Source organism: Peromyscus leucopus, chromosome 7 (assembly GCF_004664715.2).
Source record: "Peromyscus leucopus breed LL Stock chromosome 7, UCI_PerLeu_2.1, whole genome shotgun sequence".
NCBI classification, from domain to species: domain Eukaryota; kingdom Metazoa; phylum Chordata; class Mammalia; order Rodentia; family Cricetidae; genus Peromyscus; species Peromyscus leucopus.
Window position 1 is genome coordinate 17,465,577 of NC_051069.1, and position 24,979 is coordinate 17,490,555.

The 24,979-nt window shown below is 43.3% G+C and overlaps 1 protein-coding gene across 2 annotated transcripts in view; it reads left to right on the forward strand.

Annotated features, from left to right (window-relative positions):
* Scaper (S-phase cyclin A associated protein in the ER) overlaps positions 1 to 24,979 on the forward strand; it is a 359,173-nt gene that overhangs the window by 318,612 nt on the left and 15,582 nt on the right. For both annotated transcript variants that reach the window (XM_028865018.2, XM_028865019.2), the window contains exons 28-29: positions 1,171 to 1,408; positions 7,477 to 7,626. In XM_028865018.2, the coding sequence (XP_028720851.1) occupies positions 1,171 to 1,408; positions 7,477 to 7,626 (388 nt within the window). The remainder of the gene's footprint in view (positions 1 to 1,170; positions 1,409 to 7,476; positions 7,627 to 24,979) is intronic.

Sequence of the window (24,979 nt, forward strand, 5' to 3'; positions counted from 1 at the left end):
TGTAGAGTAGCATGGGCACTTCTGCTGAGGGCTGTACAGATGATAGAGTATTAAAGAAAGACACTGAGCAGAGCCTGCAACTTCCCAGAGAAATAGCCAGGTCCCATGAAAAAAGCGACATCTGACCTACTTGGAACAGCACTGAGAAACATTAAAGTTTGTCCCCTGTCTATCACACCTCAAAACTTGCATCTCCTCAGACCCAGTAAAATAAAAGTGAGAATTCTTTCCAAGTACAGTGACAAAGGTGCCCATCTGCAGCCTGCTAGCTATGAGTGTGCCATGTGCTCAACAGCTAGGGGAATCACCCTGTGCCAGAGTGAATAAGGAAGGGCTCCATCAAGTACTCCACAATGAGGCAAGGAGTAGTCTGTTCCTAGCTAGAAGCTGGGGATGGGAAGGTGAATGAATACTTGGCCACTGTATATGCTTTGACTGCATGCTCTGGTCCCTATGTGCTTTGTATGCCTTAGTTCAGGAATAGATAGATTTAGCAAAACCTTGCTGTCTCACTGTTGATTTTAAAAATCCATTTACCACTGAATTGCTTTTTCTGTCTCATCAGTAAAGCTGCATGCCTCTGTTATAAACTGACTTCACAATGATCTATGTAGACCTAATCTGGTTGTTTTGGGGACTATGGCCTCCACAACCTATCCCGCTAATATTTTTTTATTCTGGAACAGTGCCTACAAAGCAGCTGAAGCATCTCCCTTCAGTGTGTGGACTTACTGCAGGTTTTTAAGGGCCTGTGTTTTCCTGGTAGCTACTTCCCCTGAGAAGATTCCCTATGTAGATCCAGAAAAGGAAACTACAGTGTCCTGGATCTCTGAGTCCATAAAGCTCTCACAGACACTGTGCAGTTTGTCCAGGTGTAGGTACCAGAGATAGTGGGGGTATCCTAGACTGCCAAGTGTGGGAAGGGCACCAACTGCATGGTGCTCAGTTACCACTTCGGCAGCAGGCTGGCTCCCAGGGGAAAGAAAGGGAAGCCCCACAGTATACTTAGTGGGGAGGGCTACATTTGTTTCTAGAGGTCTCTTGTTACATCATTACACAACTCAGATGGTTTGCTTTTGATGGTCTGCGTGTTGTGTTCCATTTAACCTATAAAAGCGCTAACATCCTTTAACTAGGTTTTTCTCAAAGAGTTGTGTGTCTCTTTGTCAGGTCTCACGGCATATTTGACAGTAATCACCAGGATCCCACAGGGCTGACAGCTGCTCTCCAGGCTACAGACTTGGCTGGGGTTCTCCACATGCTCTACTGTATCCTCTTCCATGGCACCATCTCAGACCCCAGCACTACCAGTCCCAAGGAGAGTTACACCCAGAACACTATCCAAGTAGCCATTCAGAGTCTACGTTTCTTCAACAGTTTCGCAGTTCTGGATTTGTCTGCTTTTCAGGTACAAAACCTTGGTTCAGGTTGGTGTTGACCAACAAAAAAGTTAGAGTGTGTGTGTGTGTGTGTGTGTGTGTGTGTGTGTGTGTCCCCGTCCGTCCTTGTGTGTGCATGTGGAGGCTAGAGGTGGATGCTGAGTATTCTCCTCTATTGGTTGCCATTTTTTTTTTTAAAGAAAGAGTCTCACTATGTAGTCCTGGCTGGGACTCCTACATAGACCAATTGGCCTCACATTTACAGAGCTCCACCTGCCTCTGCCTCCAGAGCACTGGGATGAAAGGTGTGGGCCACCCTACCCAGCTCTATCTTCGTTTGAGACAGTCTCTCAGTGAAGCTGGAGCTCACCATTTATGGTAGACCTGCTGGCCAGCGAGCCCCCGGGATCTGCCTGTCTCCCTGCACTCCCAGCACTAGGGCTGTAGACACTCACCGGCATGCCGGCTTTTCACAGGGGGCTGGAGAGCTGAGCTTAGGTCCTCCTACCTGCACAGCAAGCACTTTACCCACTGAATCATCTCCCCGGTCCCCAAAAGTTAATCTCTTTAAGAACATGTTTAAGGTTTATTTCTTTTCATTTATGTTTTCCCTGCATGTGTGTCTATGCACCAGCAGAAGCCGGAAGAGAGCATCAGATGCCCCCCAAACCCCACCCTGGAACTGGAGTTATAGGCAGTTGCTAGCCACCATGTGGGTACTAGGAATTGAACCTGGGTCCTCTAGAAGAGCAACTTATGTTCCCAACTGCTGAGCCATCTCGCCAGTCTCCAAAAAGTTAATCTTTTAATGTACACATAACGGGAGGTTCTTCTCTGGCATTTGAGATCCCAGATTACAATAAATAAAATAAGCTACTGATTTCTAGTGCCATGTTAAATGTTCCACATGTGCTTTCTCGTTTATTCTCATAGATATTATGCAAAACGATATTGTAACGTTTTATAGATGGAGAAGCTGGTCAATAAACAGTTTGCCCAAGGTTCTATTTAGCTGAAACAAGACTAGTTACCCATTACTCTCCACTCCTTAAATATAACCTATGCCACACTGCCACTTAGAAATCTTCTGACTTGAATTCTTTAGATAAAGGTATTCTCATCCCATCAACTTTTAAATATTAAGGAAACTAATGGTTTCTTATAGAAATAGAACCAGAATTGATTATTTTGATTGCTATAACCCTCTATGGATGATTTAACTGATTTGTGTCCAAAGTAAAGGTCATTTATACATAACTGTACAAACCGCTATAAATTGTTTTTATAGCTAAAGAAAAAATGGCTTTTTGCTATAATACCACACTGTCAGCTTAAAAACAGACTTTTTTCAAGTCGGAAATTTAATTTTCAAAAAACACTGAACCTATGGAACGGAGCAAGCCCCAAGGAATAGACTTTCCCTATTCGTTTATTAACTGTCAAGTGATTTCATTAAAAAAGGAACAAACTTGGCAGATGATGGACCCATAATTTAGATGAATTACTTGCTGAGAGGGAAAAGAGCTATAGAGATGCAGTGTATGAAGACAGTGGGCTGTGGATTCTGTTGTAACTGATGACATGCCTTCAGTTCATTAATGTCCTTCTAGGGTTCTGTTCAGAAAGGGAGTTAGTGAGTTGTTTTGTTGGAGCTTGTACTTTGTAGAGTTACTTTATCCATCACAAGGGCCAAAGTCCCTCCTGTAGGATTAATGTTTCTGCTTCCAGAGCAATTGAAGTGGCCTTTGCTATTAACTGCAGTCTTCAGGGTTGTGGTAGCTTATGGCACACCTAAATGAGGGAGATCTGCTCCAGACAATGTTAGTAACTGCTTCTGGTTGCATGAGACATTTTTATCAGAGGACCTCAGAATAGAGTCTAGTTAGGTCATCAGTTAGGTCAAAATAAAATGATTTTCTTGTTACCATGGATTATGAAAAAGTACATGCCTAATCCAGTTATTTTTATGCATTTAAAAGAAAACACTTGAACTTAGTGAAGTAAACGATAGCAACGTGATCAGTTTTATTAGGATCTCAGACTCTGAGTGCAGAATTCATAGAGGGCCTCTTCCTAGTTCACGAGGATGGCTTGGCTCTACTCCATGATGACAGGACTTCCACCAAAAGAATCACAATGCTGAAGGAGGAAAAGGAGGGAGGGTAAGCATGTCTCATGGAGCTAGGAACTGAAATTATCTAGGGGCTCTTTTGCTCATGGTTGATGCCTGGGATACCTCAAAGACTGTGCCTGAGGACTAGCTGGCTGATAGTCCTATATACAGCTTATCTATGTGATATAGGCTTTTCCAAAGATTATGATGTCAGAGTCCTGAGGGGAAAGTCCTAAAAGGAAGCTTCTGGAAAGCAAGTGTTAAAAAAAAAAAAAAAACACTAGACAGCCGCATGGCTTTTTATGACCTAGTTTCAGAAGTCATAAAGCTATATACAATGCACACTCCACTTAATACTTGGAAACTGAGGCAAAAGGACTACCTCAAATTTTAGGCCAGCTTGTACTACATTGTTAGGCGCTGTCTCAAAAATAATGTTAAGGGGACTGAAAGATGCTCAGCAGTTAAGATCACTGGTTGTTCCTGCAGAGGACTTGGGCTCAGTTCTCAGCACCCAAATGAAGCCAGAAACCGCCTGTAAGTTCAGTTCCATGGGATCACATGGCCTCTTCTGCAGGCACCAAGCATGTGTGTGATACACATATATACATGCATTGCAAGCATTCATGCATACACATAAATTAATATATATTTTAAAAATAATAACAATTTTTACAGCCTGACATAATCTGTTCTTATAGGAAGAGAGGAAGGAATGAAGGGAGGGAGGGAGTGAGGAAGGGAGGGAGAGAGGGAGGGAGGGAGGGAGGGAGGAAGGAAGGAAGGAAGGAAGGAAGGAAGGAAGGAAGGAAGGAAGGAAGGAAGAGGAGGAAGCAAAAAGACAGGAATTCAAGACCTCAGCTACATAATAAGCTAGAGGCCATCCCAGGCTACATGATACCCTGTCTCAAAAAACAACAGCAACAACAACAAAAATCTCTCTGTATAAAATAAGTGTGCATACATATATATATACATATATACATATGCAAAGTATGTACTACTGGTTGAATCACTTATAAACCTCCCAGATTGAAAGAGAGAAGTAGGTAAGAGAATGGTGAAATATTTGAGGGTATTTATGAATTACACCACAGTTTAGCAAGCTAGATGACACATCATCTGTCCACACAGATACCATCAATGATCAAGTATTCAATGCTCAGATAAATAAAAAAAAAAAAAAAAGTGTTTGCACTGTTTAGAAATAAGTGAGTTTGGGAAGAAAATACAATTTTCATGATAAATGTGATCAGAAAAAACTCATATTCTATCTCAGACAAACAACTCCATGTCAAAGCAAAGATTTCATGAAAGATAGGGAAAGAAATTCCCAATGAAGTGAAGGAAAGTGTACATCTCAACATTGTTCTGACTTGAGGAAACTCGAGGATGACCCTGAAAGGCTAGAAGGGACTAAAAAGAAAACTGAAATGTGGCAGGTGGCCTAAGCTACTGCCGAAGAGTGCGACAAGATGATGTGAGGGGGTGTTGATTCCTCCTCCCACCTCCAGATATCACAGGAGTTCAGAGGGCCAAAGACTCTCGTGCTCACCAGGCCCTGGCCCCCGAGTCAGACTGATCCACTAAGCAGTCCCACCACCAGAAACTGTATGGCCTTGGACAAGCCTTTCGAGCCTTTAAGATTCAGTACCCTCTTCTAAAGCAAATCAGAAACATCCACCTCACAAAACAGAAGATTAAACAAGATTACACAATAGTGTTGTGCTAGCCAGCTGGTGCTAGGCCCCGACAAATGAATTGATACCCTCTGGGCTCTGAGTCTGGGCCTTCCCTGGACAACCACTTGCTGGGCATTTCTGTGGATGCTTTTGCTGAGTTCCTTACTGTGTGACTTATGGAGATAAAGCATCTACTCAGCCTCCTGGGAGATGTTGGATCAGAAAGGGCCGAATACAGCATTCATGCTCCTCCATCTTTCTTCAGAGCCATGCATCTGTGTGCTTTTTGTGTGTGAAAACCTATCATATGATAACAACAAAAGGGTTATCCATTAGAATATTTTCATCATATACCAATAAGGCTGTTAAAATATCCCCTTCCAGCAAAGAATGGGAATCCACTCTGAAATCATGCTGGCACAGATGGCCTAGAGGTCAGTGATATTGTATATTGCATTTGCAGTGACAGTTTTTAACAATTGAAGGTGGTCTCGAGAAACAAATCAATGTACTGACTTAGCAATTAATTCTGGCTAGAAAGGAAATATAGTTTCCTTGAAAAATTGGTTTGATTTTATATTCACACATACATGCCCCTTGACCTGCTCTTATCAGGGAAGGTTAAACAGAGGGCACTAGGTCACAGCATGCTGGACGAGACTAATTAAATAAGGGCTGAACTGAGAAGGTGTCAGACTTGATTTAAAGGAGCAAAGCCCTCCTGAAGTGTCTTTGGGGCTTGAAAAATATTTGGGGTGGGGGTTGTCTTGGGGCAGTAGAACCGAGACAGAAGATACTCTTAAAGTCGGCAGTCCTCATGGCACAGCAGTGTCCACCAAAAGGCTGTGTTTCACCCAGTTTAGACAGTGGGTTTGCTGACATTTCTAAGCTACAGCCATCTGACCTGATTTCAAACCCAGCAAGACCTCAAATAAAGAGATGAGTTTAAAACAGTGCCTTTCCCACAGGCCGGCCGCCGAGCTTCATTCCGGTGTGGGCTGCGAGTGTGTTCTGTGGCTTCGCCGTCTCCCCTTTGCCCTCCTGTCGCTCTGTCTGCTTGACATGTTTATTAAATAGAAGCTTCAGGCTGCACAGGCAGACTCAGACTCTCCTCCCGCCCGAGTCGCCCTCCGCCCACAGCCCAGACCCTGTCTGGAGAAATGATCCCAGAAGCCTCCTAGCTGAAGGGCTCCTTAGTTTTGGGGGAAGATATTTTGTTTTGGTTTGGTTTTCACATTCTTTTGGTAGCTGTTGTTTTAGAGCACTATTTATTTGAATAATAATTAATTCTTATTTAGATTTCTTTTCTGTTTGAACATAAGTAAATAACTAGAAGTGGGTATTTATCTCTGAGTACAAAGGTGGGGAACATAGCCCAGTGGTGGAGTGTCTTCTTAGCATGTGCGAGGCCCTGGGAATGATTCCCAGAGCCCACAAAACCACTAAATGTCTTCGCTGTGCATAAGAAAACACTTTCCTTTAGAAATAAAGAGTTAGAAATTAGCTTACATGGTACATTCACAGATAATTTTTACACTTCTACATATTTTCTACAATAAGAATTCTTGTCTAATGAGAAAATGTAAGTTATTAAGCATGGAATAAATAACTGCTTTAGGTAGACAGTGTCTTGATCCTATATTCTGTCCTTCAGGTTAAATATTCCATTTATTTTGATCATTTATTAGATTAGGAACTCCTGAACTGACTGCTACCCATAGTATTGTAGAAATATGTCAGGTTCATATTTTTCTAGATTTTTTTGTCTCATATTGCTTTATTTGGGCATTTTTTTATCTTACTAGTCTTTTGCTTGTGTATTTTGGTTTCCTTTGGGGAGAGCACTGTATGTGTTTCTTGTTTGGTTTTGGTTTTGGTTTTTAAAGAGAAAAAGGGTGTGGAGGTAGGTGGGAAAATTCTGGGAGAGTTTGGAAACGAAAAGAGAACATAGTATATGAAAAAATTTTCTAATAAAAAAATATAGAAACTTTAAAAAATAAAATAAAATAAAAAAAGTAAAGCTCCAGGTTCAAGCAAACTTCCATACAAACATTTGACAACTAGACTATTTGAAAGTTAAGAATGTCTATAACTTGTACAATTAGTCCCTTTCTCCACTTTTCTAGGAACAGGAACTCTGGTGTTAAATACATGCTATTTATAAATGTTTAAAACCAAACAAGAAAAAGATGTCCCGTTCCTCCAGCCGCATGACAGAGAGTGTGCAGAGCCTTGTCTTGTGTATGATGTGCAGCCCTGGCCCTCCCTGAGCTGGGAATTCTAACTGCCCCTTGTCTGTCAGTCTATTGTAGGGGCAGAGGGCTTGTCCCTTGCATTCCGTCACATGGCTAGCTCCCTGCTGGGCCACTGCAGCCAAGTCTCCTGTGAAAGCCTCCTTCATGAGGTCATCGTCTGTGTGGGCTACTTCACTGTCAACCACCCAGATAACCAGGTAAGAACCTCTGGAAGGTACCTTAGATTACTCCCAGCACTGAGGGTGTGAGGTATTGGAGTGAGAAAAGGCAGGCTAGCCTCCTGGAACCCATCTGTCCGGTGTGAAGGCCCTTAACCAGGCTCCCAGGATATGTTGATGGCATTATCTCTCCAAAGATATTTGATCTGCACCAGATAGCACAAGGGCCTCCTCTTAGAGCTATAAAGGCAAAATCTTTTATACAGAAGCATCCATTCCCTCCTATACAGTCAGCTTCCACTCCCACACTGTGTGAACTCTGATGCCCTCACTGTGATAAGGAAGCATCTGCATCTCTTGGCTCAGGTCACTTAGCAAAACATATAAAGCTGTCCTTGGCCTTCCTCTGCCTGGGTGTTCAGAGGCTTCCAGATGGTTTGGGGCAGAACCTGAGAGCACAAGATTCTCTGGCTTCTCCTGCTTGAGTGATGGGCATAGTTTTGCTCCTGACTACTTTATTTGGTTTCTGAGTAAAGGTTCTTCTATGAATGCATTCTCCTGCTTTATGATGTTGGAATGTTTTTTACAAACTAGAAGATAAGGCGCCTTCTTCTTTCCACTTTATTTTTTAAATAAATTATGGCACAACTAACATATCAAACTATTTCTTTTTTTAATAAATGTGATTTTTTAAAATAATTTACTTAACTTTATTTTTATGTGTATTGGTGTGAAAGTGTCAGATCCTCTGGAACTTGAGTTATTAACAGTCATGATCTGCCATGTGGTTGCTAGGAATTGAACAAGGGTCCTCTGAGGAGCAGCCAGTACTCTTAACTGCTGAGCCATCTCTCCAGCCCCTCAAACTATTTCTCTCTCTCTCTCTCTCTCTCTCTCTCTCTCTCTCTCTCTCTCTCTCTCTCTCTCTCTCTCTCTCTCTTTGGCTTTTCAAGACAAGGTTTCTCTGTGTAGCTTTGCACCTTTCCTAAATCTCGCTCTCTAGACCAGGCTGGCCTCGAACTCACAAAGATTCGCCTGCCTCTGCCTCCCGAGTGCTGGGATTAAAGGCGTGTGCCACCACCGCCCGGCTCAAACTATTTCTTAACCACCTCATTTATATAGTTTTAGCTAGGCAGAAACTTGATCATATAGATTATAGCTGAGAAAAAGACCCAAACAGCCCACTAGCCTTTATTCTAAGCTTGCTGGTTTTTATTTTAAGTAAATCTCAAATAAATGTGCCTATTAGATTTATCAGCCTAGAGCACACTGGAGGAAGGCAAGAAAAGAGATGGGTGTGCTGTCAGAGCCACATACAAGGCAAGAAATTGCACACTGAGAGCTGCCACTTCATGTCCAGTAGGGAGGAGAGGATAGAGAGAACAATGTTGTTAGTTGTTTTTGCTCTTTTGGGGGGCCCACCACCCAGCTCCCAGATAAATCACACACAGAAGCTTATTCTTAATTCGGAATGCCCATTCTTAACTTGTCTTGTGTCTTGCCAGCTTTTCTTAACTTTAATTAACCCATCTACCTTTTGCCTCTGGGCTTTTCCTTTTCTTACTCTGTAATCTTACTTTCACTCTTACTCCATGGCTGACTGGGTGCCTGGGTGGCCCCTAGCATCCTCCTCCTTCTCTTGCTCCTCCTTCCTTTCCTCCCAGATTTCTCCTTCTGTTTATTCTCTCTGCCTGCCAGCCCGCCTATCCTTTTTCCTGCCTTGCTATTGGTCTTTCAGCTCTTTATTGGACCATCAGGAATTTTAGACAGGCGCAGTAACAAAGTTTTACAGGGTTAAACAAATGCAACATAAAAGAATGCAACGCATCTTTGCATTAAAGCAAATGTTTCGGCATAAACAAATGTAACACATCTTAAAATAACAACCGAACAACAGAAGGCCATAATCACTGCCTTGTAGGTTCACAGGAATATTTGACACTTAGTAAGCATGGGGACAAAGTAGACCTTCAGTGCATTATCTGTAAGAATGTAAGAAATGGACAGTCTATTTTAGAGGAACATTCTTGTGTTTAAAGTGTAGAGGATCTAGGTGTCTACAGGAATAATATTATATACAAAATAAAAAATCTCCCTTGCCCAGACCCTGCTGCCAGGAGGCAGTTGTTTGTCATCTGCTGATGTAGAAATACCCAGGAAGCTCCTTTCCTTGCAGTCAGGTTTTTGTCCTTTTTAAGGCTCTGGCCCAGTAGGTTGACAAAACTCTTAAAAGCTACTCAGGAAAAGATAGGTGAGGGGATTGTCCTGTGTGGATTTCTTTCCTTTGTGTATATCAGTCTACTAAATGATTTTTATCTCACTTTAAAGTTTCTTCTAATACTTACGACCATAAAGCAGTCCTTATTTGTTATGATAAAGACATGGAAAATATAAAGAATAAAATGGAATCCCTGCTGTTTCTGATCCCAGCATCTAAGATGCCACCAGCAGGTTTCATTGCATGTGTGCATATGTCCTGCTTTGTGTACTTCCTATTACACCAGAATATCATTTTTAATGGCTTTACCTTGACCTAACAATTTCCTGTTTTATATGTAAGTGGTTTGTGCTAGACATCATGACTTTGCCCTGCACTTGTGAAGAGCCGAGCAGTTTGCGAGTGTGCTGTTTGGCTGTGTGCAACTCCACACCAAAAAGTTCCATTCTTTCAGTGCATTTCATGCTGCTGTGCTTTGAAGCTTTTTGTACAGACCGACTCTATTGTGATAAGTTGATAGGATTCAGAGTTCTGTGGGGTTTCTGAGTTTTTCTACTGATGCTAGATGGCACAGTGGTGCTCTCCGTTTAGATAAGCACACACTTTGGTATCTCTGGTCTCACCAGAGGGAACAAAGACAAGCAGAGGAACATACACTTGGAGAGATAAGGGGAAAGGCAGCTGAAGTGGGTAGAGAGGCTCGGTAAGGTAGGAGTGGAAGAGGCTGAGAAGGGGAGGAAGTGGAGGAGCAGGAGACTGCAGCAGGAGCCATTGCCCCATCAGCCTTAGCTGGAAGAAGAAAAGGATGCAGCAAGATTTGGAGGTCACTGCTGAGAGATGAGCTCACTCAGAGGATGAAATTAGAAAGGTAAAAAAAGCCAGGCCTTGTGCTTCTGTACCTTGCCTCCCACAAGGGCAAAGGTACTAAACTGATCATCTACTTCTGCTCTGGAGGAGAACCAGTGAGGTCAGGTCTGCCTGAGACAGTTGCTGAAATGCAGCAGTTCATGAGGAGAAAACAATGTGTTAAAATACTAAAGAAAGGAAAAGTGATAGAAAAGATGGGAATTATAAACAGCAAAGACTGTAGCAATGCAGTTTGTAAGTATCCCCTTGTCCTGGAGAGCCTGTGCTGTCTGTCACCTCTTCAGCACTGCAGCACAGTCATGAGTACGAAGTGAAAGCCTACCTCAGATGGGGAGGTAGAGGATGGGCTCTAAGAGGCAAGTTAAGCCTCCTGAAACAAAGAAAAGCACTGGAGACTTAAAGTCAAGTGTGGCTCGGCGTGATGGCACCTGCCTTTAGTCCCAGCACTCAGGAGGCAGAGGCAGGTGGAGTTCTGTGAGTTTGAGGCCAGCCTAGTCTACAGAGTGAGTGCCAGGACAGGCTCCAAAGCTACAGAGAAACCCTGTCTTGAAAAGAAAAAAAGAAAAGAAAAGAAAGTCGGGTGTGTGACAGGCCCATGCACTGGTGGTCACTGATGTGTATCTTGGACAGCATGTGAGATGGTGGCATGCTACAAACTGCCATTCTGCCCTCCAAATGCCAACATGGGGCGTCTGGCATGTGTGTATGTCTCACTCTGGGAAACCCATAAAGATTCTAGGAAGGTGTAAATAAACCCAAACCAGTTTTGCAAGTAGAGCGCTTGGGTTTTAGCTCAGCTCTGCTTCTACCTTTGTGATCTTAAGATGAATCTTCTCGCTTTAGATTTGTGAATCTAACTGTTGAAAAGTAGAGTCGTTCTGGAGAGCAGTGACATTTACACGATGTGTATGTGTGTATGTGTGCATTTGTAATGCCACTGAATTGTAGAGCTAAAATGTTTCAACTGCTAAGTTATGTGTTAGGTACATTTCACATGGTAAACAAAAAAGAAAAAGGAGAGGATGAGAAAGATTGTAGTTAGATGCTCTTGCCTAAAAATGCCTTGAGCCTGTGACATTAGAAGTCTGAGACTAAAACCATAGACAGCCCAGCATTCTGATGTCAGGAGGACTCACCACCCTTCTGTGGGTTTTGGATCCTCCTTACTCTGCTCCAGATCCTGTCAGCACCAGACAGCTTAACAAGCTGCCCGCCCAGTTGGTGGCAGCGTGGCATCTAAAGGGCAGTAGATCTTGGCTTTCCCGGTATGGACTGAAGAGCGTGACAGCCGTTGGCAGACACAGCAGACTTAGATGCCATGCCATCCCTGCCACAGCTGTTTTATCTACTGTGTCCCTAGCCCAAGTGGGCATCTATGCCATGCTCTGTGGGTTAGGTCACATATAGAGGACAGCATAAGGCAGACAGCCACAAGTCACTGAGGTGACAACAACTTGCATCCAGTGAAGTTGGGAAGTTTTCTACAGCTAAAAAGGTGTGTATTTGCTTTCCTTTAAAATGGAACTTTTTAAATTCCCTTTCTATCTACCACAAACCCAGCAATTTGCTAAGTGAACATTTGCTCAGGAGATGTGGTAAGAACAGCTGTAAGCTCTTACCCCAGTTTCCATTTCTGTGGAGCTTTTATCCTAAAAGGTCATCTGGGTAGCCTCACCTCAGAGACAGTGGCCCAGTGGTACCCCTTCCCACCTACCCCAGGTCTCAGGAAAACAATTCAGCCTGGCACAGGCTTCTCTAAATCAGTGGGATTGTATGGGAGAAATGATTCTCAGTTCAGGTAGGTTTCATGTTAATCTGCAGGGCATGTTTTTTGAGAGAGGATTCTTCATTTCCTGGGAAAACAGCATGTTTCTCTACAAGGGACAGAGGGGGTCCTGAATTTTGCTGCAGCTTAGTCTGTTTGATTAGGTAACTGCTTTGCATAAAGGATTGGTGTTTTTTAATTTGCCACCACTTAGTCAATTAACTAGAAGGGCTGAGCCCCATGATACCACAGATCAGGAGAGCAAGCCAGATAATAAAAGTAATGCCCTATCCCTGATTGAACCATCATCTGTTTCCTATAGGTTTACAGTGTCTAATTAAAACAGTGTTTTAATCAAAAGCTTCCCTGTATTTTACAGCATTTTCATGACTTTCTAAATTCTTTCCCATTTAATTATTATAATGAACATAATTAATATGTGCTGTCAGCTCTTCACTTTATTTACATTGTATTGAATAATTAAATTTGGTCTGATAATTAAATTAACTCAAATGAAAGATTGTGTGACTGCCTGAATATTACTGTCCTGGGAATAAGCACCTTTGCATATTCATTTTGATTAGTAACTGCCTTCCTCATTTGGAAAGGCCTGATAGATTCCAGGTATCCCAACTACAGTCTTATGGTAATTGAAAGGAAAGATCACTTTGGCTCACCTGCCTGCCCACCCTCTCTACAGTACCAGGAAGATAGATCAGATCTTTATACATTCTCAACTCAAGGTCCCTTTTTGTCCAAAAAATTGTTTCCTGACCCTGATGAGTATATAGGTATAGAAATCCAATGTCTACTTATAATAAGTCATAAGGAAATTTATTTTTTTTATTTTTTTTATTTTTTTTGGTTTTTCGAGACAGGGTTTCTCTGTGTAGCTTTGCGCCTTTCCTAGAGCTCACTTGGTAGCCCAGGCTGGCCTCGAACTCACAGAGATCCACCTGGCTCTGCCTCCCGAGTGCTGGGATTAAAGGCGTGCGCCACCAACGCCCGGCTAGGAAATTTATTTTAAAACAATCCTTGGTATACATATAAGTTTACCATTTACTAAAAACTAGAGCAAATATGCATACTAATTAGATAGATGTGCTTATTTATTTTTACATAAATAATTAAATTAAATATTGGCTGAATATTTGATACTGCAGATCATAGAGCATCTTCAGCAGTTTTCAGAGTTAATTGATATTTATAATCATCAATATTAAGATCATCACTTATATACATATATAGTACAAAAGGCAAAAGTACATTTAGCAGGAGGGGTGGCCTTCCACAAGGAAGAGCACACAAACTGGTTGCTCAGTGCTGCAAGGTCAACCCTGGAAATGTACATACCGGTAACATTATTCACCAGGTAGTGTTTAGGACTATACATGTATATGCAAATACATACATGCAGTAACAGTTAGTGAAAAAAGAGGCCACGAATTTAAAGGAAAGCAGAAAGGGGTATATGGAAGGGTTTGGAGGGAGGAAAGAGAAGAGGGAAATATAATTAAATATAATCTCAAAAGTAAAATAAAATTTTTAAAAGTATGTTTAGGGCCTTTGAAATTATTGGAAATTCTGTCCTAACCTAAAGACAAATTCATTTCATAGTTTTTTGGGGTTTTTTTTTTTTTTTAATGAAACTCAAGTCAGCAACTCCAATGGCAATTTTTAAACTCAAACATTATTAACACAATACAATTCAAAGATATACTAATTAGATACTTACATGACAGTAGGAAAGTATTAGAAGTCTTTGTTTTTTGTAAGCAAACCATTATGTTTCTGTAAGAATAGAAAACTTTGGTTGTACTGTAAAAACACTTTATTTCATATCCAATATAATAGACTTGAATCTGAGCCAACGTGTTTCAGGTATGTTTGTTGACATTGGGGTATAGCATGTATAGGAAAATGTGCATGTCTTGTATGTTCAGAATTAAGGGGGTAGTAAAGGTGCATGATACATGGACAAGTGCTGCCAGAATTACCTTGGAATAATCATGTTTGATTCACATTAATTTTTGATCACTGCATGTTGAAAACCTTTCAAGGTTGCCATAGGTTTCACAGTCACCTCAGTAGTTGTGTGACCTTTGAAGAAGGTCAGGACCCATGGTTCGATAAGCTGGGGTATGGATCATGTATGTAGTCATCTGCCCTTCACTGTGCTGGAGGCACCGGATGCTTTTAGGTAGATGAGAACAGGCAGGAAACCAGACAGTGGCTCCACCTGCAACCATGCCGTGTGTGTTTTCCAGATCATTTGATGGCTTAAATTTTTTTTTGTTTGTTCCTGGTTTTGGTTTAGTTTGGTTTGGTTTGGTTTGGTTGGTTGGTTGGTTGGTTAGTTTGGTTTGGTTTGGCTTTTGGTTTTTGGTTTTTTTCAAGACAGGATTTCTCTGTGTAGCCTTGACTGTCCTGGAACTCACTCTGTAGCCCAGGCTAGCCTCTAACTCAGAGAGATCCACCTGCCTCTGCCTCCTGAGTGCTGGGATTAAAGATGTGCACCACCACCGCCCAGCTTGTTTGTTTGTTTTGAGACAGGACCTCACTATGCATCTCTGGTTGTCCTGGGTGTAGATTAGATCAGGCTGACCTCCAACTCACAGAGATCCTCTTACCTTTGTCTCTTTATGCTGGGATTAAATGTGTGCACCACCGTGCCTTGGGATTTATTTTAATGATACTTTCTAAAAGGACTCTGTTGCACTCATGTCAGGCATTCCCCTGCACACGTAAGTGATGTCTTTGTCTTAGTCCACCTGCAGTTAAAGAAAACTCGGTTATGGTATGTTGCCTGCCAGGTGCTTTGTCACTGAGCTCCAGCCTCAGCCTTTCCTTTGTGGTGTTGTGTTTGTTTTATTCTTTAGTTCATGTGTGTATGTGTGTAAATCAGAGAACTGTTTGTGGAAGTCAGTTTTCTACTTCCACCATTCACGTTCTGGGATGCAGGCTGGCAGCAAGCACTTTTACTAGCTGGGCCGTCTCCCTGCCCTTGTGGAACATTGTTTCATTTCGTCTGGATTTTGTTTGCAGTGCTAGGGCTTGAAATGAGAGCCTCACACATGGTAGGCAAGTGCTCTTCTGATGAGCTACATCCCTGGCTTCAGTTGTGTTTTGAGACTAGCAGTTAAGGAAGAAAAGAGTACTTGCCTAGCAGTTTCCGGAACCACTGCCCAGCCTTTAGAAGCTCAGAGCTGGCCCAAGTCCTCCTCAAACATCCTTATCTTACTCTTTGTCTTCCTCTAAGGCAGATGATCCACCCTGGGTCACACCCACTTGGTACACTGCACTGGCCTCATCTGATCCATGGAGCAGCGCTTCGTTGGGCTTCCTGTTCACCCAGTGCCAGCACCTCATTCTTCACCTGTCACATAAGCATTCCCCTTTGCACGTGCTCTTCTTTGTGACAACTCCAGTTCCTTCATAAGATGTAACTGTATCATGTCTAAGGAAGAGCTCAAGAATGTCAGTAATACAGCCATTTTGGAGCCAGGTTATTCTCAATATTATAGCACCAGAGAACAACATGGTACTTGAAGGCCACTTGAGGGACTTGAGGTAGATCATTAAAAGTAGTATTTGCCTAAACATTTAAGTCAGTGGTGTGCCTGTGTTAGAATGAAGACGTTTGCCAGCCACCAATTCTGGCAATGGATAGTAAAAGTTACCCCTTTCACAGGATCCAAACAAAAAGACCTTTCACTTGCCCCATCACTTGTGACTTTTCCTACACAATTTTAGTGCACTGCCATATGTCACTAGGTATGGTTTTTCACTCCACAAACCACCTGAGAGGTCCTAAGAAATTCCTGGTTGACAGTGGCTGCCTTGCCAAAGAACAAAGCAGAGCAGACTGCAGGCAGTGTGGGAATCTACATGCAGCCTCACGCCTGAGTACTTAGAGCAAGAACTTTAGACGGTCACACTTCACTGTGCAAGGACCATCGCTGGGATTGCTGCCTGATATGTGACATAGCTGCTCAGGTGCTGCTGCTGTGGCTGACACAGTGGCAGGAGAAGAGGCTCTAGATAGGCTCTGGATGACTCTGCAACTGAAATTTTGAACTTAACTTCATCATTCAAAAATCTAGATTCCATGGTGATTCTGAGCACAGGCTCGAAGGTCAGCTGGCTTCGACACCTTAGCACTGTGACCCTGTACAAGTTACTAAGCCTCTCTTTTCTTACTTCAGTGGTGTAGTTTGGCCACAAAGGTGACATAAGATTAATGGCTTACATGCCTATTTTAATACTGAGCCCTGCTTCAGAGCATGCAAAGATGGACAAAGGATTGCCCAGCCCCGATCCCTTGCCCAGTGTGCAGACATAAATGTCATTCAGTAGTGTTCACAGGCCTCAGGTATCTTTTGAAAAAGTCTGTTGGGGTGTAATATGTGCACAAAATATGAGAGTTTAAGACTCTTATCAATTTAACTCAGGAGTCATGATAATCATTTTTTTCTGAATCTCTGTCTTTTGTCATAGAGGAACTTTTTTAAATAAAATGCCCAGAGATAGACTGTAAAAGTCTAGTCGTTACTCAAGGTCTCCTGGAATAAGGAAACTATATTACCATTGTCAGCCCCAGAAAGATCCATAATGGCTGCACTAGTATCCTTCTATACATATGTGGCCTCAGGCAAGTCACTGCCCATCTCTGGCCTTCAGTTTCCTATCTATAAAAAGAATTAAGAGAGGCCAGCACGGTAGCTCTGCAGGTAAAAAGCTCATGCTTCTTCCAGCTCTAACAGATGAATTTGCACCTCTAAGATGAACTAGGAAGCTGGGGCCAGACCAGCATTAAGATAAATTTAATCATTTTGATTCTTTTCAGTGTGTGTGTGTGTGTGTGTGTGTGTGTGTGTGTGTGTGTGTGTACGTATACACACACATGAATGTGGATGCCTGAGAAGACCAGAAAAGGGCATAGGGGCTCTTAAAGCTGGAGTTACAGGTAGCTGTGAGCAAACTCCAGTCCTCTGCAAAAGCAGCCAGTGCTCTTAACCACCAAGCCCTCTCTCCAGCCCCTGTTCATTTCTACAGATAGTAATCACAGATACTCCAGTTAACACTAGCTTTCCGGCTGTTCCTCAAGCACACCTCACCCACCTCTACTCAGACGTTCACCCTTGTTGCTTTCTGCCTAGAGTCTTCCCCTCAGAAATCAGCATGATTTCAGGTGCTCACTTCCAACAGTTTGGTTCATACTTGTCCTGTTACCATAGCACCTGCCAATGTTCTAACCTGTGGACCAGTCATGTAGTCACTGTTTTTATTTATTACCCCTGATTTCATTTGCTTTATCTGTTTGATTTTTGTCTTTTTACCCTGCTAAAATGTTAAGTACTTTAAGAACAAATTCCTCCGTAGTGGTACATATGACAGTGCCAGGCACATAAGATAACTATGTCTTGGAAGAATATTGAATGGTGAGATGGTAAAAGTCTCTCTGTGTGTCATCTTATAGAAAAGGTCAAAATGGTCCAGGTTTTTAAAGACCCATCACTTCTACTTACTGACCAAATCTCCTAAGCTTTTAGTTAAAACTTACTTGAGCCGTTTCTTCATCATCCTAATTTAGCTTTCTAAAAAATGTTATAGCTTCAACTATTGGTTTTGAGATCTAAAGGAAACAGCTTCGTTCATGGTGTGGCAAGTCTTATATTTGAGAAAGCAGCAGTGTGAGGGGAGCTTTAAAGGCCAATGGTTCCATCTCAGCCCCTCCTCCCACAGAGAGTATTCGACCTCTGACAGGCTATCTGAATGTTGATTTCACTGCTATGACAGAGACAATGGCCCTAATTCATGAGGTTATTGTAAAAAATGAAGAATCACCTTGTTAGTGTGGAGGTAGATGTCTTTGAGGTGGATCTTTTCTCCCTAGATTGGTGGCAGTATCACAGCAGATCTGCTCTGACTCCTTGTGAGTGGTGGAAAAGGAAGCTCTCTGACAGGCACATGAGCATCACGGGACTGTGGCAGCACTACCTCTGTGCCCGTGCTGGTTGGCAGCCTACAAGACCTCGGCTTGGTCTGGCTGTGTTCTTCCTACCAATTTTCTCAGCAGACATTACACATCCTTGGCACCTTTCATTGCCTGGGTCTCCACTACATCTTCAGCTCCACTCTTAAAGCTTCATGTATCATTCTCTCAAGGGCTGCCCCTGGGACTCTGGCCTTACTACAAATTTCTTGGTCTCCAGGCTTTCCTTTGAAATCTTTTTTTTAAATAAGTCTTTTTTTATTTATTTTATGTTTATGAATGTTCTATCTGCATGTGCTTTGTGCCAGAAGAGGGCATCAGATCCCATTATAGATGGCTGTAAGCCACCATGTGGTTGCTGGGAATTGAATTCGGGACCTCTGGAAGGGCAGCCAGTGCTCTTAACTGCTGAGCCATGTCTCCAGCTCCTTTTCTTTGAAATCTTGATGGCATCCTTCCTGACCCCACAACTCCAGTTTTCCTTCAAAACCAGCATCTCTTGGGCAATGATAAGGTCTCCACTGGGTCAAACAGTAATGACCCCTCCCTTAGCCTTAGACTGTGTCTACAGTGGACTCAGATCCCTGGGATGGGGTGGGGGTCTGGATGTGGATGAATATGTCTGGAGACATCCTTGAGTGTGCAGGCCTACAGAGCTCTCTCCTCAGAGCAAAGACTTTCAATGAGTTTACCCTTTTATATTCTTGGCCTTGAAAAGGGTAGGGTCCTCCTTATTCCTGAAGTATCTTCAAGACATCTTTACTCTGCCCTAGTGCCAAGATTTAGTCTGTTTTTAATGATATGAATTTCTTTCATAACAATGCCTTCCTTGCTAGCAACTTCAAATGTGTTCCTTTTCTAGCCAGTCCACAAGCTTTTCAGAACTTTCCCCGATTTCTTTTGCTCCCAATTCTTACTATAAACTTGGTTAAAAGCAGGCAGTGGACCCACACCACAGCCTGAATGCTGGCCTGCCTGCACCGGTTAGTTAGTCCGTCACTTTAAACTCCTCATCCCACAGTCTTGGGGCTTGGGTAAAATGGAGGTCAGTCTTTACCAGAATGTAACACACGTGGCTTCTAGTCCAGCTCCCAGTAGAGTACTTGTCGCTCATCTGAAACCTCAAAAACACGGTCTGAAATCTCCACATTCCTGTCAACATTTTCAGCTCTTACCGGAATTGTCCATTAAGCTCTGCTTACAGCATTCTATGGCTTCTGTAGCCTATGTCTCCAATTTCCTCCACAAACTAGTCCAAAAGTTCATGAATCTCATGGTCAGATCATCAGCAACAACCCTTCCTCTTGATCCTGATACCCTGATTTTCTATTGTTGGCAAGACTTTTTATCAGTATGACAAATTCCTCGAGAGCAGCTTCAGAGAGGACAAGTTCATGATGTGCGGCCTAGTGGACAGTTAGGAGAAGCAGACGTGCTTGCTTTATGGCAGCCAAGAAGCAGATTGTTCCCCTCCTGGTAGGCTTGTTCTTATTCCCGTTTTGTTCCATCGTCTGGGCCAGCCTCTGGGACAGTGCTGCCCACGTCCAGGGCCCGCCTTCCCAACCTGAGTTAGGCATCTGTGGGAACACTCTCACAGACACACAGACATGCTTTCAATCTCATCAGGTTGACAGAGTAAACTGTCACAGCCTTACAGTCTGCTGTTGCCTTTGCCACCTCATAGTACGCAATGTGCTGGAATCCGCATTCGGTCCCCACTTGAAGGGGTTAATAGTCTGCTCTTGAAGCTTGATGAGAGGAACTTGGGCTCTGGAACCAGGCAGACTGAATATATTACCATTTGTTCCATTCTATAGCTCTGAGATCCTAGGCAAGCCACTTACCTTCCCAGTGCCTATGTCCTTACCTGTGCTATGTAGATCATATTAATAGCATGCCATGTGATTGTTATACACAGTGGATTAGCACATTCCCTGGCCTAACCTGTGATTTGTTGAAGCTGTTGTTGTTTCCCTCCACATTCCTTGCTCCTAGTGAGAAAAGCCCCTGCGTCCACCCAAGTCAGCTCTGACACTTACTACCATCTTAAGTAGGTTATCTCTGCTGTCAGAGCATGTTCGTTCTCCCATCTGCTGAGAAGATGGAGAAAGCTCTGTGTCTCCTGCCTCCAAGGTTCCTCCTTGGACCCAAAGCACAGGGTTGTCTTCCCATAGCTGGGCCTCTGGGCTGTTATTTCACACACTGCTTTGACCCAGCCACCAAGGAGTCCTGGGACAGTCAGTCTGGCGTGGCTGATTGAGCTGGACCTGCCTGACAACTAGTCAGCATCTGCTTGTCTGGAAGGTAGTGAAGGTAGGTACAGAAGCAGGAGGGAAGAAGACCTCACGCCCACATACATCTCTTCTGTGTAGCCAACTGAAAGCACTGAGATTACTGTGAGGTACATTGAGATTGTGTTAGGAAGAGAAACTAGAAAATGGCTCACATGAATCAATGTGAACATTTAATGGGCCTTAATTGGAACCTTATCCTACTATTCTTAGAGCAGAGAGATGAAAGCAGAAGAAATCTGAGAGACCATTTATTTTACTTGAGAAAGCAGTAAACCGAAACTACAAAAAGATTTGACTACTATTATATTTTTATGATTAAATAAAATTGTCATAGACTAGTGCTGGTGAGCCCATAAATGCTCCATGGAATGCACCCATAGTCTCTGGCAGCTGTTAGGTTAGCCAGAAAACCTATCAGCCTGTGCTCTGCATTTGTTAACCCTGCCGTTCTCACCACACAGCAGCTCATGCGATGGAATGCTTACCCAGGTCTGCTGGCCAGGACCACTGGAGAATTTGTGTTTGAAGGCGTTACTAAATTCTGGCTTCCGCTTATCTCTCCTCCTTCCCTACATCCTGCCATTTGTAATGGGCAGAATCAATATCTCTCTCTCTCTCTCTCTCTCTCTCTCTCTCTCTCTCTCTCTCTCTCTCTCTCTCTCTGTGTGTGTGTGTGTGTGTGTGTGTGTGTGTGTGTGTGTGTGTGTGTGTGTTCTTTATTTCTCTTAGAGAAGCTGTATTTTAAATATCAGACTCTAGGCTCTAAGGTTTGAATTGGCATATTTTGTGTAATAACTTCTTCCATTTCTTTTTAAGAAAAAATATATATTCCAAATTCACCCTCATTTACCATATTTACATGTAATATCTGTAGGTGTGAGCATCATGGGGCATGTCCATGTGTGCATGCTCATAACACAGGACGGGATGATGTCTGGGAACTTGGAGGCCTTCAGAGATCATGTAGTCCACTCCCCTTGTGGCCAGAGAGGAAAGGACTTGGTTCCTGCCTTTGAGCTGGTTCTCCTGATACCCTATCCAGAGCTTTGGGCAAACAGCCTTCCTTCATACTCCTCCATCCTGGTGGCAAATGGGATACGGATACACAAGCACATAGAAAATCCAAATTAGTCCCTCAGAGTGATCATGATTATGACGAGTCTGCCTAATCTCCAAGGCTAGTGCTCTCTAAAGAAGGCTTCCTTCTCAGTGTGAACTGAAATGGAGGCAGGGCTTAGGTATAATCTCTGACGAATCATAGAACCTGTGACTCTTAGTGTTGGTCAAGTGTGTGAGCTGGTCTAGCATAATCTTCTGCTGCAGGATGTATTTGGAAGGAATTTAGAATTAGTGCTTCTTTTAAACTATAGTTCTTTTCCTCGAAGAAGATTTAAGAAATATTCAAAAAGAGGCTCTATCAGGCAACAGAAGGCTAGAGGGTGATTTATTCTTGAGGAAATGCCAATATTGTGAATTTTGTGGCCCTTTAGACATTCATCAGTCATTTCTTCTCTTATTTGTCAGCTTTTACTAAATGCCCACCCTGTTTTAGGCCATGTCCTGAGAGACGCAGAGATGCCTACAGTCCACGGTGTCTTTTGAGGAGTCCACAAGCCAGGCACAGTGCCATTAGTGCTGAGCCTGGGTTTCCTTCAGCAGACTTTGCAAGATGCCTGCAATGCACCAGACACTGTTCTAGACACCCAGGGTAGTGGGAAACAAGATAGAACAAGTCCTTGCCTTCATGTTGCTAATGTTCTGAAGAGTGAGGTTCAAACAGAAAACAAAAAACAGCTCACATCTATGATAGCAGTATTTCACCACTGGAGCAACGCTTGTGCAGATACAAAATGTGAAATAGAAGTTCCTGGGTCACCGAGGGGAACATACATGGGAGAGAACATAAGTAGAGGTACTGAGGTATGAAATAGCCTGGCAGGCACAAGGAACTACAGGCTGGCTCTTCATTATGACTGAAGCTTAGCCTGTGAGTGAGGACAAGAGCTAAGCCTGAGATGAGGCAGAGCCTAGGTCATGAGCAACATGTGGTGACCAAGAACTTGGAGGTTGTCTTCTGGGAGATGAGGAGCTGTGGTGAGACATTGTGTACCCAAATAAAATTTGCCTGAAGATCGGAGAACGGAATAAGCCACTAAATTAAATATAGAAGCCAGGCAATGATGGCACTTGGGACACAGGAGTTCAAAGCCACTCTGGACGACATGAGATTGACTCAGTCTAGGAGAGAAACAGAGCCAGGCAGTGGTGGCACACACCTTTAATCACAGTACTTGGGAAGCACACATGCCTTTAATGGCTGGGTGGAGAAAGGTCTATAAGGCGTGAGGAGACAGGAACTAAAGGCTTTTTGACTGAGGAAGCCTTTCAGCTAGAGGCCATTTGGCTGAGAGGACCCCTTTCCGCTGAGATCTCAGAGACGTTCAAACAGAGATTTGTGGAGCTGGTGAGGTGAGACATGAGAGTGGCTTGTTCCTTTGTCTCTCTGATCTTTCAACATTTCTGGCTCCGGATTTTTTATTAAAAGACCATTTAAGATTTGTGTTACAAGGAGCCTCTGGTGCCATTAGCATGTGGCTGGCCTGGTGAGACATGGCTCATAGTCCAGTATTTGGAGAATGGAGAGGGTGTTGTCATACCTCCACACGAATGCCCAGCACCCAGGACCCTGCCCAGGGGTGCTCTCCCATTCCTCTGCTAGTGATGCCAGCAAAGAACTGACTTCCCTCAAGAAGCTAGGTAAGGGCCTTCTCAGTTTGCCCCTCCCTGTATGAGGAGACCCCTGTCTCTGGGGTCTGCCTGGTTTCCAGTATGTAAGTCAGGCCACGTCCCCAACAACTGTGGGTTTTGTTTCTCTTGACCCTGGCTGTCTCTATTCTTTTCCTTCTCTCTTCCTCCTTCCTGGATTGTCTGCTGCTGCTACATAGCACTGAATCCAGGAGCAGCGCTCAAAGGCTACTACCACCTATACAGCCTACAAGAATTCTGCAGTTAACCCCAGCTGGAATACCTGTGGAAGAGCCAAGTTTGGAAAAAGAGAAAACTGTTGCAGGGCTAGACAAAGGAACATTTGGGTTTCTCTGCTACCACTATGATTTTGTAAGATTTGATATGTGGACAGAGTCTTCTCATTTTCCTGCTGGGATGTTTAAAGGCACCGCTCCCACCCTCCCCACACAGCATTGGATTAAAGAAATGAGGGGCTGTGTGTGGGGCATGCCATTTTCTTTAAAAAAAAAAGGAGAAGTTGCTGGCCTCAGGGACAGTCCTGTCCTGTTGCTCCTGTCATGAGCCTTGGTTCCAAGTCTGACAACTGGCAAGGGCGCTAACTGATGAACCTGCCCACCTCAGCTGCTGCCTGTCCTCCAGCAGTGCACAGGCCCAGGTCTGCAGAGAGGAATGCAACAGCTACTTTGTTTCTGCTCTGCTAGAATAATATTCTTTGTTCCAGTGATTTACAGACGCTCTTAGCTGTCGGTTTTAATGAATTTAGATGTCTAGACACCTATTTTTACCCCTGTCTTGAGGACATCTTGTCTCTGACAAGAAAAGGAAAAAAACAAATTGGGAATTCTTAGGCACAAGGAATTTGCGCTGGTGAGCTCTAACTATTTGCATTCATTCCTCTCTACTCCGTTTACCCCACCCCACTGACAGACAGAACTGTTCTGCTCTTCAGTCTGGCACAACTGTCCATGCATAGTGGAGGAAGCTGCTCCCTTACACTTACACACACACACACACACACACACACACACACACACACACACACGACTCCCTAAACCACTGTGCCAAGATGCCAAAGAGCTCCATCATCTGCTCCTACAGATCCAAAGGCAGTGTTAACTGAGGGCCTTTAAGGCCTTATGGTGAGCAGCCCATGGACTCTGGTGTGATAGATATGAACTTCTGAAATAACGTAGAAACCAACACTTAGTTTATAGCTTGGTTTTAAAAGCCAAACTCATTCATTCTTTTCCCAAATAGTTAGGGGGAAAGCTATCATTTACCAGGCACTATGCGAGGCACAGTGACATGTAGTAATGACAAAGGGTAGCAATTGCCCTCAGCACATCTGGGGACTTTTACCAACTAGGGTTCACTTCAGTCTGCTTTAGCCTTTCTCACTCTCTCGCTCTATTTTTTCCTTCATTTTATCTTTATGTGTGTGGGTATTTTGCTTGCATGTATGTCTGTGCACCACGTGCATGCAGTGCCCGGGGAAGCCAGCAAAG